At 25.8% G+C, this 12,433-nt stretch overlaps 2 protein-coding genes, 2 long non-coding RNA genes and 1 pseudogene across 5 annotated transcripts; 2 read left to right on the top strand and 3 right to left on the bottom strand.

The window, feature by feature from the left end:
- Positions 1 to 3,281, bottom strand: LOC112691170 (protein will die slowly-like). Of its 2 annotated transcripts, XM_025565326.1 has the most exons (8): positions 3,044 to 3,281; positions 2,856 to 2,952; positions 1,949 to 2,112; positions 958 to 1,047; positions 755 to 894; positions 434 to 665; positions 283 to 370; positions 1 to 221 (listed from the first exon to the last, which is right to left on the bottom strand). In XM_025565326.1, exons 1-8 carry the CDS (start codon positions 3,083 to 3,085, stop codon positions 121 to 123), a joined length of 954 nt encoding a protein of 317 aa, XP_025421111.1. In that variant the 5' UTR covers positions 3,086 to 3,281; the 3' UTR covers positions 1 to 120. The 2 variants fall into 2 exon arrangements, with proteins under 2 accessions (XP_025421111.1, XP_025421112.1); XM_025565327.1 differs by lacking the exons at positions 2,856 to 2,952; positions 3,044 to 3,281 and adding an exon at positions 2,354 to 2,428.
- A 2,721-nt stretch (positions 3,282 to 6,002) lies between these two features.
- Positions 6,003 to 6,621, bottom strand: LOC112691183 (protein zer-1 homolog). The gene is given in 4 exon segments (XM_025565338.1): positions 6,003 to 6,199; positions 6,304 to 6,352; positions 6,354 to 6,552; positions 6,608 to 6,621. Coding segments are annotated over 4 exon segments (333 nt in total). The 3' UTR covers positions 6,003 to 6,128.
- A 590-nt stretch (positions 6,622 to 7,211) lies between these two features.
- Positions 7,212 to 9,824, bottom strand: LOC112691175. The gene is made up of 3 exons (XR_003149290.1): positions 9,268 to 9,824; positions 7,352 to 7,500; positions 7,212 to 7,294 (listed from the first exon to the last, which is right to left on the bottom strand). It is a non-coding gene; the product is annotated as an uncharacterized LOC112691175 (long non-coding RNA).
- A 36-nt stretch (positions 9,825 to 9,860) lies between these two features.
- Positions 9,861 to 11,061, top strand: LOC112691182 (annotated as a pseudogene).
- A 177-nt stretch (positions 11,062 to 11,238) lies between these two features.
- LOC112691192 lies at positions 11,239 to 12,043 on the top strand. The gene is made up of 3 exons (XR_003149291.1): positions 11,239 to 11,337; positions 11,799 to 11,854; positions 11,931 to 12,043. It is a non-coding gene; the product is annotated as an uncharacterized LOC112691192 (long non-coding RNA).
- The last annotated feature ends 390 nt before the right edge of the window (positions 12,044 to 12,433 follow it).

Genomic DNA, 12,433 nt, shown 5'->3' with positions numbered 1-12,433 from the left:
TTATCACTGTAGATTATTTTACAGTTTTTAAAATTACAATAAGACAATAGGCAAGAGAATATAACTATTCCTTTTGTATACATTATACAATGAAGAATTATTTCATATTTCAACTCAACTTTAAATATCACTTTTCCAAAGTTTTATAGTTTTATCATTTTCTAATGCTGCTGTTGCAAGTATATTTGCTTTAGGATGACATGCTGTACACAAGACTACATCTGAAAAATGAATTTATAAAATTTTTAAGAAAATCGTAAGTTTTAAACAAAGTTTAATTACCAGTATGTCCTTGTAATGTTTGTACTATTTCTTTCGTCTGTAAATTCCAAATATAAACCATATTGTCTTCTGATCCAGAAACTATCCACTAAAATAATAATTAAAGTAAGGACATGAAATATAAGTATAATAATTATCATGTAACACTTGCCTTTCCACCTGTTACGGAGAAATTTGCAAATAAACAATATCTCTCATTTTTGTGACCTACATATGTTTTTAGACATTTGTTTTTTGTGTAGTCCCATACTTTTAGCGTATTATCTAGTGTTGCAGCCAATAAGTATTTACCATTTGGTGAAAATTTCGCAAATGAAACTGGTGGATTGTCTTCATCAGTTATTGTTTTCAAACATTCACCACTGGCAGTATCCCAAATACGACTAAAAATTTTTATAAATACAATATTAGTTAGTAAAATGAATTAAAATATAATAAGTACAAATAACAATATGAAATAATTTTATATTACCATATACCATCATAACTACTAGATACTAAAAGTGATCCATCTCTATTAAAATGAACAGCACTGACTGGATCTGAATGTGCAGTTAGTATTTTCAAACATCTTCCACTTTTCGCTTCCCAAATACGCACACTTTCATCAAACTAATTAATTAATGAATATATTATAAAATAATATACAATAATTCAAAATATTTGAAAACTTACGGATCCAGAAGCTATTAAATTTGATTGAAGGTTAAAATTACAGCAAAAAACATAATTACTGTGGCCTATAAGTGTCTTGACACATTTTGCCTAAAAATTAAATGATAATTATAGTTTAATGAGAGGATTAAGTGTTAAACATTTGTATAAACAATTTATTATAAAATAGCTAATGTAGTTTACAACAATTGTTTGCTACAGTTATTGTAGGTATTTATAAAATTATAAATTTACTAGCTGACCTGTCAAACGTTGTTATGTCATATAAATTATTTCTAGAGAATATTTTGCTAGAAAAAAATAACTAATTTAATATAGGAGTATAAGGATGTGTTATATAAGTGTAAGAGGTATGGAGTGCTGTAAACGGTGTAAATGATTGTGCAGAAATAGGTCGGTAATTGTATGTATCCCGTTTCATCTGTAGTAACTTTCTCATCACCGATATCTAACAATTGTTTTAAGAATCTTCCGCACGCAGCTTTTTTTGATTGAATCGTAAGTATAGTAATCGTTCGCTCTTTATCATTACATACATGTCGACCATAGATTGTTGACCAAGCTTACGACATCGCAGAATAAGTTGTCCTGATCGTATCTAATCATCAACCGATATGCATATTAATCCTTCGAACTACCATTCTTGTTTGTTTTGGCATCTGTTGCGGGATCTTATTGTTTAAAATGTACTCAATACCCATCATTTAATACCAAAAATAAAATTAATAGTTTTTAAATAGTTTTTAATAGTTTTTTAATAGTATCATTTAATAATTTATTTTCAATTGCGCAGTTATTGACCGAGTCAAATATTATTCAATTAAATTACGATGTATTAAACAATATCACTTAGGAGTTTAAAAAATAGATAAGACCATTTGCAGACCTAACAAATGTATATACAAAATTTCATTAAAATCGGTTGTCATTTCAAACACTGTGACACAAGATTTTTATATATATGTAGATTTTATTATAAATACTTTCTTACCGAACTTAATTCCCATATTTTTATAGTTTTATCATCAGAAGCAGATACTAGAAGACGGCTATCAGACGACCAGCTGATATCATTGATTCCTAATTTGTGTGCAGCAATAGATTTTTCAAATTTGCCATCATAAGCGCCCCAAATTTTAATTAACTTATCAGCAGCTAAAACAAAAGAAATTCAAATAATTAATAAATTTAACATAATCAAATTTAGTTAAAATGAATACACATAAGGGTTTAGAAACAAATTTCATTTATTACTATGTGTTATTTTAAGGATTTAAATAAAATAATGTTAGTAAATTTAATAACACAATAGTCGCCGCTTATAATGATCACATTCGTTCGAGAGAACTGTGATCATTATAACCGGAAATCACTATAAGTGGCGACTCGAAAATACATTTTTTTTCACTAATTGAAAATGTGCTCCTACTAGCCATAATACAATATACAACTACATACTATACAAACTGAACGACGGACGAAAATAAACTGGGTATAAAGTGTAAAAATATCGGTGCTTGTGAAAACAAAAACGGTTTCAAACATGTACGAATGTACATATGAAGTGTCGCTTACTACGTGGGTTACATTAGATAAGATAAGCTCGATTAAAGTTCACGATTAAGATAATTGTCATTCGTAATCGTTTTCTCTATACACAAAAATAGGTGATTTTATTGTAAATTATACTTATATTTTATATTTCTGATCACAATAATTGAAAACCTGAACACTGTAAGCAACGAAAAATGCACTTATAACGGCTGTTTGTTCCGTTCCTGGCATTTTTGATCACTATAAGCGACAACCACTGTATTAATTTAAAATAATAAACGTAACATGTAATAACATAAATATATTAATGTACGAATAAGAACCCTGTCTATAAATTTACTCACACGAACTGGCAAGCCATTCACCGTCTGGACTGAATTTAACGCAAGACACAGCTTTTGTATGACCAACCAAAGTAAATTTTAACGAGTAATTTGGTTTCTGGAATGAACAGAATTAATGGAAGTATAAACCTTTATTTGAACATTACTATACTATTACTGATACATTTAACTATAATTCAAAAACTTACCAAATTACTGGACGATTTTACTCGGTTTTCGACTGGTTGCATATTTTGACCGAGCGGGGAACTGCCAATTAGGAAACTCGGAACTATAGGTAATATAGTGTTAAGTAATAATGTTAACTAATATAGTTCAATGATTATAAAAGTGTTAATAAAAACGATCGAAACAGGTTTTGGCTTAATGTTTACGGGTAACGCATAAAAAAACGTGGTCTACCATAACAGACGCTGTTCCGCTTTGACCGTTGTCCGTGAGCCAGTGTATTGTTATCGTAAATATTAATATTGACTAAAAGGATCTATATGAAACATTGCATGTTGGTCACACTGCCAAAGATGGTGGGAAATCAAACGTTCTTACGAATAACAGTAGATTACGTTGTCTACAGTTTACAGTAAACGTTTTTAGAGCTCAATGAAATTTAGGTACAATCAGTGATGGACTTACGGGGGAGGGGGGGACATGGCGATTGTCCCCCTTGTGTTTTTAGATAGATCGATCTAAATAGACGATTAAGTCTTCATTGTATTTTATACACCACTCATAAGTATTTCTATTCACCTCCTCCCATTAGACAACCTTCAGATTCATCCCTGAATATAATACTGCTTTACGTGATGGCCAGTCTTTCGAGATCAACTTGCAATGAGAAAAAAAATAAAAGTAATCTAATCTAATATGTTATTATACAAATAAAAATATTTTAAGCTATAATTTATTAAAAATATTATTCACATAATTTACGATTAGGTACAATAAATGTGTTTATGTAAGTCGCTGCTCTTAACTTACTACATTGTAATTACTCATAATAATTATAACCATTAGATTCCAATAATACCAACCGGAAAGTTTAGTTTTTTTAGAAAGTTAACTACGCGTTTTATGTAAAATTTTTACTGTCGAAAAATATTTATATTTTTCTTCTTTTTCTCTATTTGGTTTAAAAAGAATTATACATATTTTTTTTCTTAGGATATAACAGTTATAACCATATGAGATATTCTTTTATGTTATATAATCACGAATAAATAATTTATTGTAAGTACATTCAAACCAAATTCGTTTAGAATTTTATATTTTTTAAAGTAAAAATTATTTTTCTATTATAATAAACATAAAAATAGTTATATATACTATTAAAATTAGTTTTTTTATACTAAAATATTATACGTTTTATATATCGCACTATCAGTGCAAGAAGGCCATATATCAAAAATATTAAATTTTTTAGGAGAGCATTTCTAATGCTTGATACTTTATAGTAGTTAAGGTAAATTGAAAAATAACGAATATTCTAATTCACTGTAAATATTAATAGAGTTAATAACGTCAAAGTTGAAATTGTTTATCATATTTATAGATTTTATATTATATTTACTGATAACAAACACAGGATGATAATGATACTATCGTTCATTTTAGCCATGATAACTGCTCCGAAAAACTAGCTCACGTTTTGCTGTCGCGATCCTCTCGTAATATATGCACTGAGAGTGCGATTTATAATTTATTTGTTTCTGAATAAGTCAGAAAGTGGTATTCTATAAGTTGAGTATATCTGGATGTATCTTTAAATTGAAATAACGTTTTATATAATTTCTATTAAACTATATAAATACAAAAATAATATGATTTTTGTCTTTATAATTTAACCCTCAAATGACAGATTTACAAATTTTAATCCGTTTTTTTCAAGTAAACATGAATCTTTTAATGTTAAGATAATTTTTTGTCGATGGAGAAATAGTAGTTATGAGCAGCAGATAAATAGAGTCAATAAAAAAATAAACAATAAAATAATAAAGAACAAAATAAAAATTGTAAATATTGTAAATAATATTGTAAATATAAAAAGTTATTTATTCATGTATATATACACGAATTATTTATTTCTATATTAAAAAAATAACATTTAACCTACATTAAGAAATTCATAATTTTGATAGTTTTTTGCGAATTCATTTTTTTATCAAATGGTATGAATAACGATTCATTTTAATTTAATTTTAAAAACAATAAGAATACTAGTAAAAATAAATCAACTAGATTATAACTTTTAAATTTCAAAACTAATTTTAATTTCATTCAATTTTCTCTTGTAGTAATTGTATAATGTGAAAAATTAAGCATGTTAATGTAATAATTTAAATTTAATTGAACTTTCCCAATCAATTAAAACTAATAAAGCAACAAAGTTACAAAATATATATTCCTAAAATTAATAATTTTGTATACTAAGTATTCAAATTATTCTATTTTTTTTTTCTATGAATAATTAGCTTGAAAAATGTTACAATATTACTTTACTATGTTAACTTTTTATCTAAAAATTATATATTGGTATACTTAAACTTATACTTTTAATACATAATCAAAATATAAAAAAATGTATAAAACAAAATAATTACACAGGTTCATGAAATCAATGACATTAATCAATAAATATTAAAAGTAAATTTAGATTAGACCATACAATATAAAGTAAAAATAATTATATAAATGTGTCGTAAAAATAATTATAATTCATTATGTTGTTTCATTATCAATGGTTTGCTCACATATTAAACCCTTTTGGGGTTGCCAACTTATTATTTAGGATCGCCTATGATTTAAAATTTAAATATTTTATTATTTTATTCAAATATTATAATATTACATAATACGAATATATATAATTATATATTAATGTTATGAGTAGTAGTTTAACAAAGTCAATTACACCAAGAATTGACGAAATAATGTCATATCAACAGCAATAACCAAGCCATCAAAACCCTATTTTAAATATATATTTATAGAATAAAATATTTGATATACAATTTTTAGTTAAAAATAACTATAATATATATGTATTTTATGTACACTGTATAGTGTGTAATGTACAGTACTTAAAGTATGAATTATAAATAATAATTCATAGGAGTATATAAAATAATATATATGTTGGGGTTGCTAAAAAATTGAAATTCAAAAAGGGGGTTTCCAGAGTAAAAAAGTTGAGAAACACTGCATTAGACATTGGTTGATAACTATTTGTTCTAAACTATGTATAGCTTCACATTTATTTTTGACATAAAGTATACTTTAGTCTTCGAGTAGTTCACTCATAATCCTTGAACCACCTTCTGTTATCACCATGGAACAGTATTTTTCAGCTGTAAATAATTGTAATATATTACATATATTATTATTTATATTATTATTATTATATTTATTTTTTTTTTTTCAATATATTTAATACATTAGTCATAAAACTTACGGTATTTTTTTGTAAAATTTGCCAAAGACCATGTAATATTATGGTGTGTGCTGAGGTGTGTATCAAATTTGTGCAAGCTGTAGTATTAATTCAATGGAATGTTGAATAATATCTGGATCAGAATCGAGATCCCAATCTAGTATGGCTGTTGTTAAACCATCTAATACTCTATGTCTAGATGTTTCTTTAATATTCCATTCTTCACAACCAATAGATAACAAATATGCAATAACACGTACAGCATTATAACTGATCTATTTAAGATATAGAAAATTACATTTTTAATTACTTTGATTACACCAACATAATCAATTTCATTTTTTGGTTTATTATTCGCTTGAAATGCAACAGAGTTAAGTACACTAAATACATACTTAACTCCCAATAGTCCTCTACAGTCTTCAAAAGTTTAACTGAATAGAACACGAAGCAACATTTTTACTAAACTTTTAAACTCAAACTTCTATATTTAAAATATCACAGTATTAATATTTTAAGTAAATAATATGAAAAGATTTCTAAGATTTTTTTTTTTTTTTATTGCTTTTATCTGATAGTGATAATTACCATATCCTTTGTCAATATGCTAAAACACTGACAGACATAGTACGCCATTTTTGCATTATATTATTGATATTCCATAGTTAATTAAGTGGTTATATGTTGTTTTATGGTTATATCATTGAATAATGGCAGATCTTTATTTTTCAAAATGTAGTTAATAACAGCATTAAATTATTTTTTTAAATTAATCAATATAATCAACTAAATAAGAATTAATGAATATTGACTTTCCACTCAATTGAATATATTTATTTTTAACGTGTGTATTAAGTACTTTTAATATTGTATCTAGAGCATAATCTATGTTGTAAACTGGCTTTCTCACTCTAAAGCCTAAAGTCATGATATGGATGACTTGAGAAGTTCCTGTTTTTCCATATTTGAATAATCACTATTAAATATGTTCATTGTTATCATCACCACTTATCTATGAAAAAAAGTAAATATCAACTTATAAATTGATAACACGATGAATAAATATTACTTTTTGCAGGAATATTATGTCGTCGACAAGCATTATGCATGGTTTTCAATAAACCTAAGAATTATAAAGGATTGTCGACTCTATGCTCTAAACCGGGAATGTCTGACTTTTGCCACTTAAGGACTAGTGCATAGAATGTTCTGCTCTACCTAAATTCAATAATATACAAATGAAAAATTATTATAATTAAAGTTAAATTATTCAAATTAATGTAAATAACTAATTTAGATAAAATTCATTGCAAGATTAATTAATCATCTTCAGAACTGTAATTAAATATAATGTTTTGTATTATATGGCTAATGTATTAAAGACTGTTAAGTTAATTAAACTGAAACAATTCTACTGTTAACCAGACAACAAACATGAATAAAAGTAATAATTATATATTAGTCTAGATGATATATTCAATTTGAATTAATTACAGTGATTGGTAATGATCATTAAGTAGACAATATTTATATATAATTGTTTATAAATGGTTTATTATTTTTAAATATAAATTCATATAAAATGGTTCAAATATAAAATTTTATAATAGGTAGTATAATGTATATTTATCATTGTTTCATTTATAGAATTCTCATTTTCAAATATTAAAACAAAAATATTTAAAATATATACATGTTTATATAGTTCGATATTCAATAAAGTTATAATTAATTAATATGAAATTGATGAACTATTCAATACTTTAATTTACAATGAAAATGCCAATGGAAACCTTGAAACAGAATCATAGGCGGTTTGATATTTTTCAGTTGGTGGTTCAAGCACAGTTAATACCATCCATCTACCTACCAAAAAGTTATATTAGGTATAACTATTTACCTAATTTCAATTAAATTACCAATTTTATATAACCTACCACTGCCAGTTGCCAAGCCCAAGTGCCCACCTATTAAAATGACACCCACCCCAAACTTTTTAGCAGTTCAATGAACCACAAAATTCACGATCAAGCCGCCTCTGAACAGAATATAATAATTTAAATAATTTTTTTATTTGTATTATACTTTGAAATCAGTGTCTCTAATGTGGATCTCTTGATATTGGTGATATCATAGTATTCATTGCAAGGGCGTTAACAAGGAGGAGATGTGGGGATCACATCCCCCCCATAGGTCTTTTTAAAATTGTGTAAAATAGTGTTCTTAATGTAAGGAAATTATAAGGAAACAAAAAAATAATGCTAGGATTTATTTTAAATTATTATTTTGACACATTCAATATATATATATCTTTTATTATTTATTATTGAAATGTGTAGGTACTTAGGTTTAGGAAATTTCCTTCCATGATAATTTTTTTGCAACTTATCCCCTCCATACAAAAGTTATATATACGCTACTGATTCATTGGTAGATAGGTTGCTATATATATATATATATATATAAATCACTTCCTCTCAGTTATGTGCCAACATATCAATTATCTTTGGTCTTCCTGTTGGAACAGACTTCCATCTAATTTTACCTCAAAATATAGAAGTGTTGTTTCCAACATATTAAAAAAAAACCTGGTTCAATAATTTAAAATTATCCAGAACGATGATTATACAATTTAGCTGTTTACGAGTCGGTTATTATCTACTTCCTTCTCATTCCTATAAACTCTCTCTAAACTAGAAATTATCTCTACTATAAATATTCAATAAAAATATTATGGTTTGAAACCGTAATTATTTAATTAATTTTTCTTTGAATCATCATAAAATAACTAACAGATATATTTAGTTTTTAGGATATCATAACCGGAATAAAAACTAATAAAATTGAAAATGTTTGGTTTTATATAACATTATATAGTTATTTTAATAAATGAAAACATTTGGTTTAATGATTTTTTTTCACTAACATTTATTATAAAAAAATTGATTACAATTAATATTACTTTGTTTTACTCAAATAATTTACCTTCTCCACCCAAGTTGGTACCAGATATGTCGAAAGACATAAGATTCGGTAAACTCTCAACGATAACAGCTAAAGTTTTATTTTCATCTTTATAAGTACGTTGTCTTGAATAATAATCTGATTATGAAATATCTATAACACTGAAAAAAATGTTTGTAAACATTAAATGTTCCATGTTATAAAAAACTTACAGGTGATTTTAAAGAATAAATATTTATAATAGCGTCGTTTTCAATTAAATCCAGTACGTTATAAAGTATCTAAACGGTTTAAATTTGGTGTACTCGTATTGTGTTAATTTTTCCACAAAATCCATGGCCAACTAACGTAATATACATCTGCGAGTTCTGCGGGTGGAATCATCGAACACAGGTTTGTAGCGTGATCAAAGACATTTTTGTACACGGACGGCTTTATATTTTGACAGTTTGTAGGTTTGAACTCGAACAAATCGTAACGTAAAAAATATTCCAATCCATCTACCTAATACTTGCTATCACTAATATTTGAATCACGTATGTTATGTGTACCGGTGGCGGTTTCGAAATGTGTTTTTGCATGAGACTACACGAACAAACAAACCGTAAATGATAATGATAATAAATTATAATACATCTACACTGAGAGTCTGCGGTGCATCCGTTACCAAATGATAACAGACCAATAATTATATTGAGAGCTTCTATAGTATAATTCGGACAACAATTGGCAGACATCCACCCCTTTGGACCTTCTATGGTACTCATACTAGAAATTGCAACATGATTAGTTACTTAAATTATGTATAAAATATTAGGTTAACAATTGTAAATTTTTTACTTGTAGATCGATTACGTTTGTTAGAAAGAAAAGTATGAAGAGAAACGCAGCAGATTATAAATGGCTATAAGGTAACGACCTAACAAATATATATATAAAAGATATTTCTGTACAAAATAAAATAACAAAATATACATGTAATTATCATAAACAACTACAATTTGTATTCTTGTTGCTGTATTTAAGTATAATTGTATGCACAATATGCATCCAAAATTATTATATTTTGAAAAATAATAATAATATTATTTATGTATAATAAAATAACTAATAAATATTTTAAGTTAATTTTGTTTAAATTAAAAAGAATAAAAACAGAACTTAATTCTTAGTTGTTAAGCATTACAGTTCTTTAGGATATTACTACTATGACTACCAGTGTAGTTATTATCAATGTTATTGTAGGTTTGGAGAGCAATACTAACAACTAGAGACACCAATAACCATTTATTAATTGCTGCACTTCAAAACGTCAGAAATAGCTGATACATTTCAGCATTTTTTCGAAGGATTGCTCACTCTGCAAGAGGTTATTGGGATCAACGAATTGGCCCTTTACCAACGGGTAAATTTATTTTGTTTTTACTAATTTAATTATTACTAAGAAATTATAAGTAATTAAAAATAGATGAACAATTAAATGATCAACCATCAAATGCATTGGTATTTCGACATCTTCAACCACCAGAATGCTTACCAGGACACATAAGACATGGTACTGGAAGGGGCAAAGATCAAGTCCAAGTACAATCTGCTGTCCGACGCCCCATTTTACATGCTGCAAGACGCCGAGGACGTCCAATTACAATTAGAAGACCTCATCATCAGAGATTAAATGAAGATATAATGAAAGGTTCTCTATAACTGAAATTTTAAAATAAATAATAAAATTGTATAGATATTATTAAAATTTTAAATTCGTTTATAGACAATATACTGGAAGTTCTACCTGAACCAGAAATCAAAGGTACTTAATATTATATCAATGTTTAAAAATAATATAAATTATAACGCAGTAGATTTAATATATTATTTTTTTGTAGTTGTTCATTTTGAATTGGTTGAAGTACCTCCAGCTGAAAATGAAAATTTTGATAAGTCAAATTATTTATTATTTATAAAATATTAATACAAATATTAATACATAAATACTTTTATTATTAGAAAATGAAAATGTTGAGATTGTGGTAGTTGGAGCAGAAGAATTGAATACCACAATTTTGGAGGATCAGCCATTTCCACAAATAACAGGTACAAATATTGCGTGTATATATATATATATTATATTTTTGAACTGATTTAAGTTAATATTTTTTTCCTTATTAATTTTCAACATATAGAATTAAATTTATGAACTGTTAACTAGAAACTTTTAACATATTGATCTTGTATTCTCTTTACTTAACTTGAGTTAATTATTTTCATTAACTTACTCAACTTTGTCAATATCTATAAATATCTATAAATCAAATCAAACTAATAAACAATCTAACATATATTAAAAAATTGCAATGAATTAATTCATAGATTAAATATACATACAAGTATATATACATATTACATTGTTAATTGTACTATAAAATGTATTTTAAATAAATTTAGTGAACATTTGAATGGTTAAAATAGTAATCATAATATTAATACTAACTCAAACAGTACAGTGACCAGGATTATTTTATATATAATAATTATGATAATGATTTTTATTACAGTGAAAAAAGGATATCATATTCAAATATCGTTTGAAAAAAAAATACATTTTAATGAGGTAATTAAATTTTATAAATCATTTATAATACTTAAATTAAGCACTAAATAATAGTATATTATTATATTTGTTTCAGAATGTTGCCAACATTTTGGCTGCAACTATTGGGGATTTATATAGGGAGGGGGCAATAGTATAATTAATGTAGATCAGACAATTTTAAAAAGTAAAGACCACTTTAATATAAACATTTCTCAAGCAATATCAAATAATAAATTCAAAATTCAAAATTCTATTTCAAATTATTCATTTTCTTCATCATCTTCATCATCAAATATCGACACCTTATACAATAACATTTTTAAATTTATCATATCAAAAAATATTATCATGCAATACAAAAATCATTCGGCGGAAATTGCAAATTATTTTTTATCGTCAAATTCAAACATAAAAAAACGATTCAAAATTATAAAAAAAAAATTTCCAATATTATATGTAGTAGTAGAATGGAAAACATGATTCAAGTTGAAATTGAGTGCAATGATAAAAAAAAATATATTAATGACATTTTTTAAATATTTACAGTACACATATTGAATTAAGAAGTTGTGATATTAATGAATATAAAATATTAAA

Source organism: Sipha flava, unplaced genomic scaffold (assembly GCF_003268045.1).
Source record: "Sipha flava isolate LNK unplaced genomic scaffold, YSA_version1 572_pilon_pilon, whole genome shotgun sequence".
NCBI classification, from domain to species: Eukaryota; Metazoa; Arthropoda; class Insecta; order Hemiptera; family Aphididae; genus Sipha; species Sipha flava.
This window is presented reverse-complemented; position numbering and strand designations above follow the sequence as displayed.

Bases quoted from the DNA above. Each gene is read 5' to 3' on its own strand.
- LOC112691170 (XM_025565326.1), bottom strand. From the start codon at position 3,085: ATGCAACCAGTCGAAAACCGAGTAAAATCGTCCAGTAATTTG. The intron at 1,048-1,948 runs GTAAGAAAGTAT...TTTAATTTTTAG, and splicing joins AAATATGGGAATTAAGTTCG to GCAAAATGTGTCAAGACACT. The intron at 222-282 runs GTAATTAAACTT...TTCATTTTTCAG, and splicing joins AACATTACAAGGACATACTG to ATGTAGTCTTGTGTACAGCA.